The sequence below is a fragment of the Salarias fasciatus genome, chromosome 12, assembly GCF_902148845.1.
Source record: "Salarias fasciatus chromosome 12, fSalaFa1.1, whole genome shotgun sequence".
NCBI lineage: Eukaryota > Metazoa > Chordata > Actinopteri > Blenniiformes > Blenniidae > Salarias > Salarias fasciatus.
The window spans coordinates 23,242,693-23,262,092 of NC_043756.1; the positions used below are offsets into that span (position 1 = coordinate 23,242,693).

Genomic DNA, 19,400 nt, shown 5'->3' on the forward strand with positions numbered 1-19,400 from the left:
AGATATTAGTTTTACATTAGATAGACGTTCCCAATGGAGAGATAACAGTGATCTAGTATAGATATTAGGACTGCATGCCTATTTGTTTCTATGAGTGAAAGAAGGTTGAAGAAAACATTGAATTTTAAAATAACAGCTTCTTGTTATTAATCGAAGGTGGATTGTGAATGGATTACAATAATGGTAAATTACAAAGTTACTGAATGTTATGGAGAAAAAAGACCGTTAGAGATAATTGAATTGCTTCAGTAAATCAAGAGACATCATATCATCACTTTAAAGACTGCAGCAGGTTGTGTGGATTTTTATGATGCTATGCCCAAATCTGCCCACAGCTGCGTCAGCTCCCGCTTCCCTTCATCATTCAGATCGCACAAACATTCAGGAGAAAGACATCTTCTGGATGGAGTCGTAGGGAATCTGTGGGAATTGAGATCTTTCGGGGAGATAAGCGAGTGAGTGAAATGTGACTGCTGCCGCTGCTGCCGGTCGGGCTGGCATGGGAAAAGCATGAGTGGCTGTGTGGGCTTTATAAAACGATGACGCTCTGAGCGCATTCCCCCCTGGAGAATAATGGGCTGAAATGTGGAGAGGCTGCGCGCGAGGAGCGCACGCAGAGACACACGGCCGTTCCAGAGATCCGCAGGAGCCAGCGGCGACTCCTCTGTGCGCGCACAATGAATATTTTTTTCAATTTGAGGGGGACTGTAGTGAGGCAGATAGCAGAGGAAAGGAGTGTGACAGGTATGTTTTTAACGATGGAAAACTGTACGTGTGGTCCGTCTGTGCAGAATGTTTACATGTTGTGAACAGAACTTGACAAGACTTTGCATGCACTGTGTGTTATTTGATGTTGGATTTTGAGAAGAAAAAAAAAAAGAATAAATATCAACTAAATGCAGGTTTAATTCAGTGTTCTAGTGCATTGTGTTTTTGTTGATACACACCTTGATTTGAGTGAATTCTGCTGACTGCATCCTCCACAAGTCGCAGCAAAGTTGCACTTTCCACTATTTTCCACCAGATGACTCTGACAGCTGAGGACAGAATACATAAACCGGATTAAACTGTATTTCACGCCACAATATTTGCTTAAAAAATACACATTGTTCAAACCACATCCTGTAAACGTGCAATTAGACATATGTGGTGATGTACTTTAAAGATGTGGCTGGAAAATCCGTCATTTCTCTGGACTCTAGTGAGTATTTTTTAGATTCAGCCACTGCACTGAAGGATTCTTGATTTTTCTTCAGTCTTGTTACTGGAAGTTTTGTCAGCATCCTCAGCTCGGGAGCTTTTTTCCGAGCTGTCCAGCAGATGGCGAGGCGCCGGCGGTGACTGCAGGCAGCAGCAGCAGGCTGAGGAGTCGGCGCCTCCCCTCCCTCCTCTCCTCCTCTCCTCCTCCTCCTCCTGCTGCTGCTGCTGCTCCTGCGGGGAGGAGGGGATGCTGATGCGGTCAGGACAGCGTGGTAACGCGGGGAGGACAGCGGCGACGTCTCGGTGGTGATGACCTTCTGTTATATGCGAATGTTTGCGTGGCGGGAGACGGCAGCGGAGGAGTGGAGACGAGCCGCGGGAAGACGGCACTTGCTGTGATTTTTTTTTTCTCTCTTCATATATATATAATTTTTTAAACCAAGCGTTGTTATGTAACTGCTACAAGCAAAGAGACTGCTAGCTAATTATAAACAAGAAGTGGGAAATTAAGTTTCTAGAGCTGAAAATCCACATTTATCGTTTTCTCTTCATTCCGCGGCGGGATGTAGTTCGTCAAGAGTGGCAAACAAAGTTGTTCCAGAGCGGTGACGCGTCTGGCGCATTGATATGTCAATTAATATCAGGTGTGTGATTTATGAAGGGCTTCGAGCAGGTTTCAGCCAATCAGCACCGAAGACCGGGACTTGTTTTCTTTGAAAACATTACAGGAAGTAAAGATGGCTCGTGGACTGTTTTAGAGCCACTGGAAGTCTGAGCAGACTCTCCCGAGCTCCTGGTTCTGCTGTGACCGTCACCTTCCAACGCTGATGGAGCTGTGTCAGGGACGCGTTGATGGAGCAGCCCGCGTTGGCCCGGCGGCGCTGGAGGTCACCTGAAGCTGAACTTTGTTTACCATGATGGGACCTCGCTCAGAGACGCAGCAAGGTAAACCAGGCCAACCAGATAAAACAGGTCAAGCAGGTCAACCGGATACTCCAGGTCAACAAGGTCCAACGGGCCAGCCATGCCAGCTCTTTTCTGGAGATGCAAGATGCAGCTGGTTTCTCATTTCCAAGTTACCCCTCTATTAAAAATGTGGCACTTAAATGCTGCAACAGTCCAAACACTGCGTTGATTGGGATGTTTTGATCTGCATCCCTTTGGCTTCATGTTGACTGAAGTTAAGAGTCAAAGAAGAGTGAAAGGAACAAACTGAGAAAAACCTGAGCTTCCAGGGGATCTACCAATAGATCACTATGAGGCTGCAGGGCCCTCATCCGTGTGGTTTTATAGCTTCATCTATATGGTTTAACTGCTTCATCCATATAGTTTTATGGGCTGTTCCACACAGCTCAGTCGTTTGTGTGTGTGGAGGTGGATTAAGTGGTTTGAGTTCTTATAATTATCTAAATGTTCTTCGTTTAAATCATATGGAACTAACAGTCACCTGTTTTTTCCACAGATGGTGGGAGGTGGGGGTTGGGTTCTGTTGTTGGATACCCAATGTACTGTCATCCAGTGTTGCGTCTCTCATTTGCAGTAATTCTTGATGTCTTGGTTGAGCAACCAAGACATTATGAAAGTTTAATAAGCGCTAATAAGAAAAGTAGGATTGCATTATGCTCTAAGCATTCCCAGCCTTTGTACTTTTTGTGTTATTATGAAAGTGTTTTAGATGTAATGCTAACTGCAACATTGTTCTAATGGCAAGCGTTTCCTGTAATATAGCCTTTTGAAGAAGATTATAGTTTATCACAGATGAACATTTTTTTGCTCTTCATTTCATCCTTGCCTGACCTTTGGACACTGATTTTCTGCATGTTGTTGTTTTTCTTTTCATGCTTCATGTCTTTTTTTTTTCTTTTTTTCCCAACCATACCATCCTTTTAAGTGAAGATGGTCTGTTACCGGGAGGCGGGAGCCACTCTGCTCCTTATTATAGTGGTCACTTTTCCTCCTCCATTAGGTTCTCTCTTGGAGGTTGCAGAGTCTGTGTTTTAATAGTCGTGTTATAGCTCATTCTGATGTTTTTTTATCGTGTCCAGAGGGTACTGCGTTCTCTCACTCCCCCCATCTCCGCGTCTTATTCCCTTTACTCTCCAACCTGGCATTTATAATCTCCTCACTCCCCTATCATCCTGTTAATCGGGGACAGCATGTCTCTGGGTGGTCGTTGTCCACTCAAGGCTGCTCACACTGGACCATGATTAGCACACACACACACACACACACACACACACACACACACACACACACACACACACACACACACACACAAATCCCTACACTACCCACTTATTGCTCACTGTGTGGATAATTCAGCAGAAAATCAACAACAAATGACCTCACTGGGAAACATGGATAAGCCCACTGTACGGCCATGTAGAGACATCTGTGAAGAAAAGCCCAGCATACATCCACTCAAGTAGAACACACACACGAGTAATGGTCATGTTCAACCAGGCCTACATGGACTATAGGTGTGTTAGGGAATACCATTCTCCTTCCACTGGCAGAACAGAAGATTTCTAAAGACATGCAGTCACATGAAAGTACTAAATGTGTTGTTTTTTTGTTTTTTTAAAATATATCTATGGACGTGGAAGCCTTTGCTTATGTTTACGGATAAAGGTCATGCACTCAAACATAATATGAGAGAGACAAATATTTTTTAAACTATTTAATGAACAAAAACATGAATAGATTTAATGTTGTTTGGATGTAAACTTAACCTCAGTTTTAGAAGGCATACCTTGCTTTAGTGTAAAAAGAACTCATTGTAGATGTTTTATAGATTTGTTGTGCGATATTTGAGGAGCTTCTTTCCATATGTTGCTTCTTTTGAGGGCCTTGGAGCATTTTTTAGAATTCAAATGAGGACTATGATGAGTCTGTTCCACCATCTCTCTGTTCTTTGCTGTGCACCAATAACTTTCTACTACTGTATTCTAATAATCATTACCTTATGATTTCGACACTTGGACATATTTACTGTCTTTGTATCCAGATCCATCAGTCTCTATTAATCTCCTCAGACCACATCATATCCTGAAAAGTCTCCTCTCTGCCTAAGTGTTTACTGGCAATCTGTGGTTTTGTGCTGATGCATTTGGATGACAAACATTTTTTCCTAACATGCTTATCATTGTGGTCAAGCTTGTATGATCTCTTTGTGGTTTTTAGGCACCTCAAATGATATTAATGTTAGCGGCGACCTCTTTTTAAAGGTAAATCTCTGTGTCTGCATTACTCGGGCAGTCAGTCCGAGACTGATGATTCAAATCTGCCCCACTTGCCAACAGTTTTATGGACGAATACCTCTTAATGGAGATTGTTTCAAATGCACTGCCAGATATCTTCAGTCTTTACATTCTGAAAGTGTGAAGGAGATGGGAAGATCTTGGCATGGGGAATAAGTTAAAGTAACTGCGGTTTAAGTTGACCTAGTTGCGTTTTTTTCCCAGTGTGACAGCCATTGCAGTATCCTGAGGAAGCACTGCTCCACGCACGTTACTAGTTTGAGCCGATAAGGCTTCCACAGTCCAGGGAATAATGCAAATGACTTTATACATACACAGCCATCTACAACACACAAGACTCCTGATGACTAGCTGTGGTTAGTAAAAGCTTCACGGAGAGGAGTCTTAATTGTTCTCTAAAATGATGAAGGCAATAAAAAAAAACAAAAAAAACAAACAAACAAGCTGTATCCATTTGACCGTGACACTCTCCATGTCATCATATTCAGTCGTAATGGAAAAAGGATGCTCCACTCTCTCAGCGTCTCGAAAGAAATATCAGTGTGAAAGCAGCTGCAGCAAACTACTGGAGCTCATTTACAAGTATAATGTGTCACGTTAAACCTGCTTCAGCTGGAAAACCTTCTGATTATGAAGCTTTAATCTGGTCACCGCTGTTCTGAAGGTGCAGAAGATGGACAGCTAGACAGCTGTTTTTGCCTTTGCTATCGCATAACAGGGATTTCTCCAGTCAATCCTAATCTGCAATACCAGCCGAAGAACAGCAACCAATCCCATTATTTGTTTTTATTCAGTTGGGACCTATTCAAGTCAATTCAAGGTGAAAGACAGGGTGTACTCTTGAAATTTGAGGCAGGGCTGTGGTGAAGGATGACATAGACAACACATAAGACCAGTTTAGAGTTTCCACGAAACTATCAAGCATGTTTTTGGATTGTGGGAGAAAGCCAGAGTACCTTGAGAAATCCTGTATTGATCAGGATAAACCCACAGAAACAATTCCTCTTTGATCAGTTGATATTTCTGCTGTAAAATGGCTTAAAAAATCTAAAAAACACATAACACCAAACTAACAGTGGGGCATTATAAGCCTATTTCTTTGTTGTAGAAGTTAGTATACTTAATTTATCTTTTCATCAAGGCTTAGAAGTCGACTTGTATGTGTGTCTCATGCTTAGTATTTGTCAGTCTTCTTATGGTGAAATTGTACATTCAGTACTCAACGGTGTGATCGTGAGTAACTGGGAAGAGCTCCGAGAAGTGACTGTGACATTTCTGTGGTTACATGAGCAATATTTTTTCTTTATGATGCACTCTGTTGGAAAAAAAAATAGTTTAAATAGCCTAATAAGACAGCAGAATTCCCATATGTGTAAAACCAATGTCTATCAATAACGGCTCCTACTGACCTCAATCAGCCACAATGAAACATATGAAAAATAAGATATGAAATGCTGTATGTAAAACAATTGATGTTTTTGGACTTTCATGTTTGTAACACATGAGGGGAAAAATGGAATAGGTGCAGAAAATTGCTGAAAAAGTGATAATACCAGTATCATTTTATCACAGATTAGGTTAATCTGTAACACAGTAACATCATTGGATATGAAAAGAGCATTTTGGACTGAGTCCCTCTGGGGTGGCACAGTGATAAATACTCTCACCTTGGAGTTAGAAGGTCACAGGTTCTAATGCAGGTCCTTTGGTGTAGAATTTGCATGTTATTCGTATGTGTTTGAGGGATTTCTTCAGGCACTGATTTTTCTAAGGCCCCAAAACATACATAATGCAAGTTTGATTGGTGTCCTTATATTGTCAATTGGTTCCCCGTTCCAACTTTTCTGGAGTTGGGGTTGTATAAGGTAAATACTAGATTATACTATTTGCTTATAAAATTGTGGCTTTCATTCAAATGGGCACTGCTCCGCATGTTTCTACATTCCAATATATCAAAGTAGCTGTAAATTCCTCTGGAGTTTGCTTACTTTTCCACTGACCTGTTTGGAGTGGCAACCAATCGACCTGCATGAATTAATACTTTCCACATTTTCAGCATGCAGCGCATACACCATGAATAATAAAGCACCATCAATTTGAGCTGAGTGTGAGACAAGGGAATGCATAAATATTAAACTTTATGCTTGTATTAAAGCATTGGGTGTAATCTCACCCTGTTTAAAGAGCAGCGAGTTGGCGAGAGCTCTTCAAAGTCTTTTGTAGATTGAAGCGGTAATGTAATCTCATTACATCCTTCCTAAGTCCTAACAAAGTGAATATTTAATAAGTGTGTTTAAAGTCTTCCTCTGTCCTCTCTCTCCCTGTCGTTGCCTGGCTCCCGTCACTCCGATCCCCCACAAGAAACAGCCATGAGCCCTCCACGCCGATCATCCAGTTCCCATGGTGACAGGTAATTTCCCAAAGCACTTAATTTCCCCTACATGTGCCACTGCATGACATGCTGAGAAGCCATCGACACAGCCAGTGCTGTTTGAGACGCACGAAAACACAGTTTTCTGTTTGAGTAGGTGGGCTGTGCTTTCATATTTGTCTCTGTTAACCTCCTCCTGACAGCGTCCTCGCTTTGATGCAGGACAAAAAAATGATGTCCTCCCCCTCCCTTTCTGAATAATGCATGCAGTACTATATGTTGGTTTTATTTAGTTTAATAATACATCATGTGTGTGTGAAATGGGTCACTTACATGAAGGCATCCTCGTACTGTTATGCGTGATGGGCTTTGACTCAGAGGATGAGTGCCACAATCAGCTTTTCTTATACGAATCAGATCAGGAGAAAGTGCAGGCATCTGTGGCCGTGAAAGACTGACATTATCTTAATGGTATCTGTTGTTCCTCCAATATGTCAAATTCTGTTTAGTCTCAGGAAAAGCTTTTTTTTTTTTTTTAATTGATGTTTGCACCTTTTAGTCCCAATAAATAAAGACCTGCCTGTTTCCCAAGCTTTATCTTTTTTTGTGGGACCGACTCTGAGCTCTGAAGATGACACTGAAGCCAAACACTTACAGAATCAACTCTCACCAATATGAGGCGCTGTCAAAGTGAAAGAAATCTGCAGTTTCCCCAGTCTCCTCCAGATGCTAGAATATGTTTTATTCTCTTTGACTTAAGCTAATGGAATCTTCTGTGGCTTCCACATTAAAGCCAGTTTTATTTTTACAGTGTCAGTTGTAACAAAGTCATCTTAGTGGCACTTCACATTGAAATTGTATAGTACAGAGGAAAATTTCTCTTTCTCTTTTTTTTAAATTTTTATTTATTTATTTTTTTATTTTAACAGGAAGACACTTCAGCAGAACCAGATCTAGACGTGCTGGATCCTGTTGCTCGACATGTTGTGGTTAAGAGAGCTGGAGAGGGAGATCACCAAAGACCACTAACTTTTAGCTCTACAGCAAGGGTTACACACATAACGGAAAACAGAAAGAGCCTACGAGAGACTAATTCTGACATGTAAATGGATAAAACAAGATTTTTTTTTTTTAATTACTTCTGTAGCAATTCGAAATGTGCAATGCATGAGCACCTTTCTCCCCTTTTTTCAACGTAATGTAAACTTTGAAATACCTGAATGCCAAATTCGAGTTCCAAATACGTGATGTTAACTGTGATTCAGCAAAAGTCCCTATATTGGTAAAAAGTTAATGTTCTGTATATCTATTCTAAGAATTATGGAAGTGCATGCCTGCCAAATCCTGCAAGTGCTTACACGACAGGAATAAAAGTGTTTAACAAGAGAGTTTTCAGTTCTGCTCATGAATCAAGAAGCTGTGTCAAACTCGTCCTCATCTCAAACTGGGAGTTGGTTCTACCAGAAAAGTGACAGTCTTTCACTCAAAATGTTAGGAACTGCTAATGAGCCAGCACTCCCTTTTATACAAGATTTTTCACGGTTGTTTTTCTTGTCAGCCACCAAAAAAAACCTGTTGAAATGTCAAGTACAAAGTGGTTTCTTCTCCTTTACCACTGTGCAGGCCCTCCACCACCCCCACCGAGATCCTGCCGAAGAGCAACCGCAGCAATTCGGGGGTCATCCTGGACATCTCCACACTGAAGATGGCCGAGGTGGATACGGAGGTGCCGCCTCTTCCGCCTCGCTACCGCTTCAGGGACCTGCTGCTGGGGGACCAGACATTTCAGAATGATGACAGGTAGCATGAAAGCATCAGCAAAAATAGGAGGAAATGGCGTTGGTTTATGTGCAGGAGATATCCTTGCATTGGCTGTTGAGTGTGTGTGTGTGTGTGTGAGTGCGTGTGTGCGTGTGCCTCTGTGTTCAGATCTACCTGGAAGCTTGAAATGCTTTCACCTTGAGTGAGTGAGGATATACTTACTTCCCCAGCTGCCTCTATTACACTTCATATTTTCATACATTTCCTTTCAAAGAGGTGGCTAGAGTTGCTTTTAGAGGTTGCTTCTCATGTGCTGGTGTGCAGCAGAAAGAGAAATGGAGTTGTGAGGATGGTTTTCTATTGGAAAAGGAGCTGTGCCTCTTGAGCAATGCAGCAGAGATCCTCAGATCTTTCGCTCTGTTTTCAAATGATGAATTTGTCACGTGTAGTTATCATATTGTTGCAGGATGGGAAAATCTCATGCCCACCTGGAGGGATTTTAAACTACTGACCAAACTCTGATTCATCTCCGTCACACCAAAGCGAGACCTCGACACACATAATCGGGTTAGGAGCACAAGCCCCGCTTCGAATTGTCACTGAGGTTTGATCAGATGGAGAAATATTCTGAATGTTCTCAAACCAGTGAGCCTAAAATATCCCCGCTCTCGACCCTTGACTCTTGTCTCTGGAGAGTGGAAATGTTTGGTAACCTCCCGAGAGTTCGACGACAGCAATTGTTGGGGTTAGAGGGTCGGGTGAGGAGTGGCAAATCAGCAGCTGGAGTAGAAGAGCGAGCCGAGCCTGCTGCTGAGCACAGAGGCGCTGTCCATGGTGCTGAAATGAAGCAATCTTACAGGAGGATCTGGAATAGCTGAAAGCATTCCGATAGCACTGCTTATGTGTGTGCTGTTCATTTTGAATTTAGAAAAAGCACAAGTAGGAGGAGCTCATGTGGTTCTGAAACATTTATTAGCCTTTTTTTTTCCTATGTTGGTAACCCTTTTATCATGTATTAATATTGATCCACCGGGTTCAAATTCTGTGTGTTTGGTTCAAAGCAGTAAATCAGTTTGTCACAAGTGTCTCCTTGTACATCAGATAAATATGGGGGGGAACACTATCCCTGATCACTTACTTATTTGGCACACTTCTACTTCCAGAAGTCAGGCAGGCTCTGTACAGGATGCTTTTCATCAGAAGGAAACCAAAAAGATGATCCCAATCCCCCACATTGACGTTCCAGAATCATTTCAACTCATTCATCTCGCATAAAGGGTATTTCGCATTTACCAGTATTTGCAGGAAAACCACACACGAACTAGAAAAACATGCAATGTAATCACAGGGAGGCTTCAGATCTTAGGATGTGAACCCAGTGTATTCTGCTGTAAAGCGACAGTACTGACCACTCTACAATCTAAACTCTCCTGCATTAAATGTGCCCCAAATTCTGAATTTATCAATAAAATGTTTAATTTCACAAAAGATTATTGGGAAAGTTTTGAGTTTGACACCTCATTGAAAGATGTTTTTTACATGAAGGTTAACACATTACTACTCCTGTTTATGCGAAGGGCAGAGTTTTAGAAACACCAGTTTATAAAATGCACTTTATGTCTCTGCAAAGTAAAAGCTTAAGAAACATTTACTGAAATTGACAAACTTTTTTGCCATCTGTGAATTTATCAAGACATTGAAAGCTGATGGTCTGGGAAATAAAAAGACAAATGCCAGTAAGTTTTTAACCCAGCCTCATGTCTTCTGTATTATTTCATTTGTTTGAAAGGTGCCGTAGGCAGGATTTTGCTAGTCAATGCTAATTTTTCTGTTTTCTTTGTATTAAATGTTAGAGTATCCATTGATAATCCTTTAGGAGTGTAGTATAATTGCACTACCGCGAGGGCGCAGCGTTTCCATCTGTCTCTGTTCTGAGTTGAAAAGGATTCTCGACCGCTCCAGGTATTTTTGACCAATCAGAAGAGCCAGTTGCAAAAGTTGTCCTGCTCGTCATTGTAAAGCCGTTAAGTGCTTGAGTCGGCAGGCATTGTGTCACGTTCGCGCGCACGTTCTTGTGGGAGGGGCTTAACTTGCATAAGGGCGTGATGTCAGAGAAAACAGGACAGGAGAGGCTGTGCTGGGTTTCAAATCGTCATCTTAGATGGGTCAAATCGCCATCTTGCTTAGGTAATCCTGCCTACGGCACCTTTAAATCAGACATGTGAATGACAATTAATTGTCGTGATTGGTAAACTTGTAATTGACACACAAAATCAAATAACAATTTAATGCGTTTAATGGTGATAGATGATACTTAAATTCTGCTTGGCATAGGAAACAACACTTTTTTTAACAGCCATCCTGTATGTTGAATTGTCCATTTGATGTGTCACCCATGACTATATTGAATGTACAGCAGTAGCCACAAGAAGCAGAACTGTAGGAGGAGGTGGGTCACTACATCCAATTATGCATTAAACTGAAAAAGTGTGGGCACTGCTGGTTTAAAGGATATTTCCATTTCCCTGTAAACATCTGTTATACATTATTTTGGCATTTGCTTCTTGCTCGTGTGTGTGTGCCCTATCTGACAAGTCAAAGTAGGTGGCAAGCTGCACGGTAGCTCGTCTGACAAAAGCTGAGACCAAAGGGCATCGGTCACTCCAACCGAAAGGTCAGTTCACATAAGAAATCTCACAACTCCTGCATCCCTCGGTGTTCACATTATATCACGCTGTGCTATTCATCTGGAAGAGGCCACACTCACACATTTGTTCAGTTGATTTGTGCAGCTGTTTATCCGCATCGGTACCGTTGACTTTCTAATTTATCAGCGGTCGATCTGACAGAGGACACACAGCCTGGCTTATCTCTCCCCTGCAGACCCCAGGTTGTTGCTGACCGTGCGTCGGTGGCTCTTGTCTTCACTAATAAGTCTGAAGATAAATATTTTTCTGTGTGCGGCTACCAATGGAAATGTGTCTTATAAAATGTCACTTCAGAAATTTGACATCAGGAAGCTCCAAGACTGTTTTTTTTTTTTTTTTCCAACACAAGACTCTCACAGCATTGTCCCTGTCCTGTTGCTCTGCTGTCCGGCATCTCCAGGGTCCTGCAGTCAATTGATGTCAGCATGCTTTATCTCAGTGCTCTACCTTTTGTGTACCCAAAGCATTTGGAGCTGCGGGACACTCACTTCCAAACTAGACAGTGCTTTCTCCACAGGTGCTTATTGCTTTTGTGTCCTTTAGTGCGTTTCCAGCCAGTTGTATCAATACCGTTTTTTACAGTACTATGCAACACCTGTTCACCATAAAGATCATCAAGCATATGGAAATGCTTGTCTTCCATCTTTTAAACAACTATCGTTTGGTCACCAGTTTGGAATTCAGCTGACAGAAGTATGTAAAAACTGTGCACCTGCAGAAACAGGCTGTTTCCAGCATTTCCCCAGAGATCCCTATTCAATTGTGAAAGGTAATTGGATCTTGTTGCTGGGCTACCAGCACAATGTTGGAACATTCCACAGTGTGTGCCGGACACAAAACCAAATGCTTGATATGGAATGGAAATAGATGTAAAAGCTAAATAAGAGTGCGTCTTTTATTGATGGCATCTGGATGCCATCGTAGCGGAATATCTAGTTTCCGAGCTCTGGAGTGGAAATGCAGACAGACGGTGTCACCGGCCTTTGGGGACGTTGTATCTCTTAGTTTATGGCCCTCTGTGTGCTCATGTGCTGTGGTTTTATGTATTTTCTATGATGGTGCCTCGTGGAGTGTGAAGCCTGAAAACAAATAAAGCCCCACAGGGAGCAACAGAAAGTCGCTGCCCTGATGGCCTTTCGCTTCTCTCTCTGTGCATCGTGGGTTTTAAGAGGAAAAAGCAGTGAGCAAAAGTCCTCGGGGATGATGAAGAGTCACTCAGCATCTCTCTGGGAGTTCATTATCCAAGCAACATTGGAAATGAAAGTTTTCACGTTGCACCAATGTGTACAAACATGTTGAACCAAGAAATGACGTGTTCCAAAAATCCAACGAATAGATATCTTTCACAAGCTTATAGATCAGGGGTGTCAAGCACATTTTTGTTTTTGGGTCACAAACATACCAATTCTATCTTAAGTGGGCCGGAACGGTAAAATAGTGCCATAATAACCTTTAAATTTAAACCTTATAGTTTTTCCTCTGTTGTGGTTCTGAGTATATGTGATGAAAATGTCTGTGTTTTCATAAGACCAAACAATTACTCCAGAAAATGACTTTAATTTCAAAATAAAGCCAATTTTAATGGCACCTTCTGATGCAAAATACAATGAAATGTCAAAAAAAAAAAACTCTCCTATAGCCTGTTGTTTTATGCATATATTTACAAACTCACCCTGACAGCATGGGTTTGAGGCTACTTTGATAGCAATGAGATAGTTAGCTTTTAAGGCAGCATCTCTGATCTCATGGGCTTTATGTTTCACACTCCTGTTTCATTTGACTTACCGCATTTTTCAATAAAGCTTTTGAATTCATCTCCCAGCAATGGATTTTTAGATGACTTTACTATCCCTAAAGAATCATTTTTCATGCTCTGAACTAGTTCATTGATTCCTAGCTTTTGTCTGAAGGTTGCCACAGATTGTCTCTGACCTGGACATCTGGTCCTCACCATCATGTAGAATTAGAAGGTTTTTTTGTATGTTATGCTTTTCTTAAACATGTGTGAATCTAATTTTGTCAACCCAAAGCAGCAACCCTCCTCTGCGCAAAATTTTGAGATGAAGAGGCAAATTAATTGAGGGAATATGAATGAGGTTAAGCTGCTCATCAGATCCTTACCCCCAGGGAACATGCTCGACTCGCACAGCTAGCTAGCCAACTTTAACCCTCCACCAGCCTCCGATCCAATGACCTTTTATGACATGGGTTTTATTTGTAGTTTAGCCACAGCAAACTCATAATTTTGGAATATTTCATACACGCTTGCAAAAACAAAAATCCTGGAAACATGGAGTGTTTACATTTTTCATCACCCTGTTTTCAGCACTCAGTGTTACCAAACCAGGAGAATAGAGTGTTTCTCTGCACCAGGGCCTGTTCAATGTGCATTTTGCTTTTCTTTGTTGGTGTTTTTATATTTCTTTGGACAGATCCTCCATTGTCGGTGTGTGACCTTCCCACAGCACTGCCCCGTCTGTGCTGTCAGAGGAAGCGTGTCCTTTGTGTTTGTATTTCTGTCTGTGTGTCTGGGGCTGTGGATGTGGGCGTACAGTACTGAGCGCTGTGTGGGCTGAATAAGAGGAGGTGGAGTGTGGGTGGAGAGGGTGGTCGTGTCCCTCCTGGGCAGCTCTGGGTGTCAGAGGGACATAATGGCGGCGCTGCGTGTGTGGGTGCTGAAGAGGAGCAATCGCACTGGAGTTCTTGGGTCGAACAAGCAATTGGTGTGTGTGTAGTCTAGGCAGGTGTGTGTGCTGGAGTCTGCATCCATGCCTGATTATACATGTGAGTGTGTGTTAGCCAAAGGAGGGGAGTTAGGGTAAGGAGGGGGTCCTCAGTCAAAGGCAAAAATAGAAAGAAGCCTCCACATACTCGTAACAGGAAGTGCATCAGGGGGATAATTGGTTCCATCTATCTTTCCTCCGCATGTCTAATCCTGTTGAGGGTTTTTCTGCCCTCCTCTAATCAAGGCTGGGAGCTGATGGGAGCGATGTCGACAGAGCGAGCAGCTTTAATTGGTCACTAAATCAACTCCCAACACCTCCTTGCCAGTCAAACGGTGGCACTCAGTACGATGATCCGGCGCCGACGCATGATTGGCTGTCAGCGCACATCGTCCTCATGTAGATCTCTTATCTCTCGACAGCTTTACCGCCGCGCAATATGTGGTGTGTTGTTCCAGCTGTATTTCAAAGACTTCTATTGATTCGGCAACATCTCATCAGCCCCAAGCTGTTGAACGTCTGAAGCCTTGTGTCTCCTCCTCCTAATGAAATTCTCTTTAAATTTTAAAAGCTTTTTATTGCACTATGATCGTTGAGTTGTTTTTTTTTTTTTCTTCCTATTGAATGAAATGTCCTGAGATGATAATCACGTACCGATACAGGCAGCAGCTGTTTGTCTGCGCCGCTTCTGCAGCACAGTGGGACGACTGGGATTTGACGGCTGGATGAGTTTCGGAGGCTGATGAGCAGTGTTGGGAATAGCGCATCGGTGTAACACCACGGCTTGGATACTCACCACTGAGCGGTTACTAATAGTTGTAAGCATTTGAGCATTCATACAGTCCGCAGTGTTGCAGCTCCTGAAGCTACCACAATAGATTTGAAATGAAACAATGAAGATGTGCTGCAGACTTTCTGCTGTAGTTTTAGTGTATTTATATCCAAATGAGAATAAACCCTGCACATTCTACCTGTGCTGTTTTTTGGTATAAAGGCTGTGTGTATTTATGATTTTGTTACTTGTTTCGGTAACGCTTCCTTTTACAGTACGGTAATTACCATGTATTAACATGGTAATTGCAAGGTAAGTACCATGTAATAAGGAGAAGTTACTGTAAAATTACCATGTAATTACAGGGTAACTATGTTGCTAATTACCTAGTACTTTTAGAGTAATTACCAAGCCAATTCCAGGCAAATACCAAGTAACTACCTGGTAGTAAGTATTAATTACTGGGTAATTATAATGTATATAGCAACTATGTCGGTAATTGCCAAGTACTTACTAAGTAATTGCTAAGTAATTACCATGTAATCGTTGGGACATGTAGACTTTTTACTAGGTATTACTAGGCACTGCTAGGTGTGTACGCTATGTATTTCCCTATTAGTCAAGTGTTTTTTACTACTTACCTGGTAACTTCTTAGTATTTCCCAGTAACTGCAACATTTACCTGGTAATTACGGTTGAACTGTAGACTACTGCAAAAGGAAGTGAGGCCTGTTTCCACACTATTACCTGGTAACTACTTATTCGTTACCCAGGAACTGCAAAAATACCTACCTGGAAATTACATAGTTATTAAAGTGGATTTGTACTGTAAAAGGAAGTGAGGTCTGTTTCCATGTTATTACATGGTAATTACTCATTTATTCCCCAGTAAATAGAAAAATATCTACCTGGAAATTACACAGTAATTAAAGTGGATTTGTACTGTAAAAGGAAGTGAGGTCTGTTTCCATGTTATTACCTGGTAATTACTCAGTATTTAGCCTGTTACTCGGAAACTTTCACATTACCCCACACACTTGTACCAAAAATGCAGCAAACCCCATCAGTGTCTGTGATACAGTCTCTGAACAGCACACTGTATCTGTCAGGAGATCAGAGTTTCCATCAAAACCACCATCACCAGCCATCACATTACATTAAGATGAACGCATTATTATTACATTTCCTCACTACGAACACCTCACTGTGACAGACATGCAAAAACAAGAGAGCTGCCAAAGATGAACATTTTAATCAAATGGAGTTCAACTTCTTATAAAACAATTTACAAAACAGTGCACATTTTTAGCAGTCAGGCACCTTTTTTTTTTTTTTAATAAACAGAACAGATTTCTTTTGCAAAAAAACAAAATACAAATAACAGTGATAAACAATCACTATAAATCAACATTAATAAGTACACTGCTCCAGTCTTGTGAATTCACATCATGTGTTTTCTGCAGACCCGTCTGGTCTACAGGAACCCTTGATCTCCATCATCCCGAATACCCAGGACCGCCGTCGCCAGGTGTTGTCACGTTGTCCACGTCCAGACTTGTACCTCCCTCGGCGTGATGGAAACGAGGACAGCACAACTGTTCCTTCTTAATGCTCAGGGTTTATTCACTTTAACGCCCAAACCCCAAACGTGAGACCTGAAAACACACAAATACACATATTAATAAACAGAAACTTACACAATAAACAAATATACACATTGCACAAAACACAAATATCTTTAAACCTTCAAACATACACATGAAACCGACATTACAACCAAAACATTCACCCAAGCCTGAACATGAGACCACAGCCACCCAGCACCAGCTGCAGAGCCACCACACTACCACCACTATAATGATCAATAAAACACCAAGAAAAATGGAAATATACACACCTCACTGACTGCATCACATTGTAAGCCGTTTGTTTTTGCTCTTTTTACATACTTTTTGGAGCGTTTTCTCTCTCTCCACATTTGTGTGCACCACTTAATGTGGTCCTACCCGGAACGTCTGCAGAGGGTTAGTTCCGCCACTCGGTGATATTTATATTTAATTAAATTTCGGTTCTACCTCGACTGACAGAAAGCTTATTTATGGCAGAACGTCTGCAGACACTTGGTGATATAGTGATATTTATATTTAATTAAATTTCGGTTCCTACTCTAATGAGAGAAAGCGTGTTTACGGCGGAACGTTCCGGGTAGGACCACATTAAGTGATGCACAGATAAACGCGGAGAGAGAAAATAAGAACAAAAAACTCAGTGAAAAGAGCAAACACAAACGGCTTACCTCCTTTACAATGTGAAGCAGCCAGTGAGGTGTGTATATTTCCATTTTTCTTTGTGTTTTATTGATCATTATCGTGGTGGTAGTGTGGAGCTCTGCAGCTGGTGCTGGGTGGCTGTGGTCTCATGTTCAGGCTTGGGTGAATGTTTCGGTTGTAATGTCGGTTTCATGTGTATATTTGAAGGTTTAAAGATATTTGTGTTTTGTGCAATGTGTATATTTGTTTATTGTGTAAGTTTCTGTTTATTAAAATGTATATTTGTATGTTTTCAGCTCTCACGTTTGGGGTTTGGGTGTTACAGTGAATAAACCCTGAGCATTAAGAAGGAACAGTTGTGCTGTCCTCGTTTCCATCACGCCGAGGGAGGCACAAGTCTGGACGTGGACAACGTGACAACACCTGGCGACGGCGGTCCTGGGTATTCGGGATGATGGAGATCAAGGGTTCCTGTAGACCAGCGGGTCTGCAGAAAACACATGATGATGTGAATTCACAAGACTGGAGCAGTGTACTTATTAATGTTGATTTATAGTGATTGTTTATCACTGTTATTTGTATTTTGTTTTTTTGCAAAAGAAATCTGTTCTGTTTCTTAAAAAAAAAGGTGTCTGACTGCTAAAAATGTGCACTGTTTTGTAAATTGTTTTATAAGAAGTTGAACTCCATTTGATTAAAATGTTCATCTTTGGCAGCTCTCTTGTTTTTGCATGTCTGTCACAGTGAGGTGTTCGTAGTGAGGAAATGTAATAATAATGCGTTCATCTTAATGTAATGTGATGGCTGGTGATGGTGGTTTTGATGGAAACTCTGATCTCCTGACAGATACAGTGTGCTGTTCAGAGACTGTATCACAGACACTGATGGGGTTTGCTGCATTTTTGGTACAAGTGTGTGGGGTAATGTGAAAGTTTCCGAGTAACAGGCTAAATACTGAGTAATTACCAGGTAATAACATGGAAACAGACCTCACTTCCTTTTACAGTACAAATCCACTTTAATTACTGTGTAATTTCCAGGTAGATATTTTTCTATTTACTGGGGAATAAATGAGTAATTACCATGTAATAACATGGAAACAGACCTCACTTCCTTTTACAGTACAAATCCACTTTAATAACTATGTAATTTCCAGGTAGGTATTTTTGCAGTTCCTGGGTAACGAATAAGTAGTTACCAGGTAATAGTGTGGAAACAGGCCTCACTTCCTTTTGCAGTAGTCTACAGTTCAACCGTAATTACCAGGTAAATGTTGCAGTTACTGGGAAATACTAAGAAGTTACCAGGTAAGTAGTAAAAAACACTTGACTAATAGGGAAATACATAGCGTACACACCTAGCAGTGCCTAGTAATACCTAGTAAAAAGTCTACATGTCCCAACGATTACATGGTAATTACTTAGCAATTACTTAGTAAGTACTTGGCAATTACCGACATAGTTGCTATATACATTATAATTACCCAGTAATTAATACTTACTACCAGGTAGTTACTTGGTATTTGCCTGGAATTGGCTTGGTAATTACTCTAAAAGTACTAGGTAATTAGCAACATAGTTACCCTGTAATTACATGGTAATTTTACAGTAACTTCTCCTTATTACATGGTACTTACCTTGCAATTACCATGTTAATACATGGTAATTACCGTACTGTAAAAGGAAGCATTACCCTTGTTTCTTCTGTTGCACTAGAACAGATGAGCTGAAGGGCTGCTGTCTTTATCTGTCAGCCTTAATGTGATCAAACGTATTGGAATTATCCTTATCCAAATGTCTTACTTCCCTAAACTGTTCTCTGTCTGCATGTTTGTAGAATTTTGAACCTGCTCCATAGAAAAACATGTTACATATTTAATGGTAAAAATCCTAAATACCTTTTTGGGAAATACGTCTATCGTTATCTACACATTGGAAAGTTTATCTCATGTTTTGTTAACCCTTATCTATTAGTTCATGATTGCACAAAACTTAATGCAACAGTTATATATTTTGTACGTTACCCTATAATTTTATCCACATTATCGATTAGAGGAGGTTCTCTAACCTTCTCAACTGAAAACTCAGAACTAACATGTGGTGACCAAACATGAATTCACTACATTTGTGAAATACTGATAAAGAGTGCAACAAATCAAAATTATAAGTAAAATTTTTTAAAAATCACAAATTTTTGATGAATTTCACTCAACAATTGGGGACTCAATGAAAGATGAACCGTGATCACCTTCTGACAGAATTTACGTGACTTTTTCAAGTTAATACGGAAAACCTTTGCTGCAATTTGGGTGTGCAATTATGACAACGATGCTTAG

General features: G+C 41.1%; 1 protein-coding gene across 1 annotated transcript in view; it reads left to right on the forward strand.

Annotated features, from left to right (window-relative positions):
* The first annotated feature begins 419 nt into the window (after positions 1 to 419).
* The window catches only part of kcnt1b (potassium sodium-activated channel subfamily T member 1b), an 82,724-nt gene continuing 63,743 nt past the window's right edge, over positions 420 to 19,400 (forward strand). The window contains exons 1-3 of the mRNA XM_030105787.1: positions 420 to 744; positions 6,822 to 6,870; positions 8,455 to 8,631. Coding sequence (XP_029961647.1) covers positions 678 to 744; positions 6,822 to 6,870; positions 8,455 to 8,631 — 293 coding nt within the window. The 5' untranslated portion in view covers positions 420 to 677. The remainder of the gene's footprint in view (positions 745 to 6,821; positions 6,871 to 8,454; positions 8,632 to 19,400) is intronic.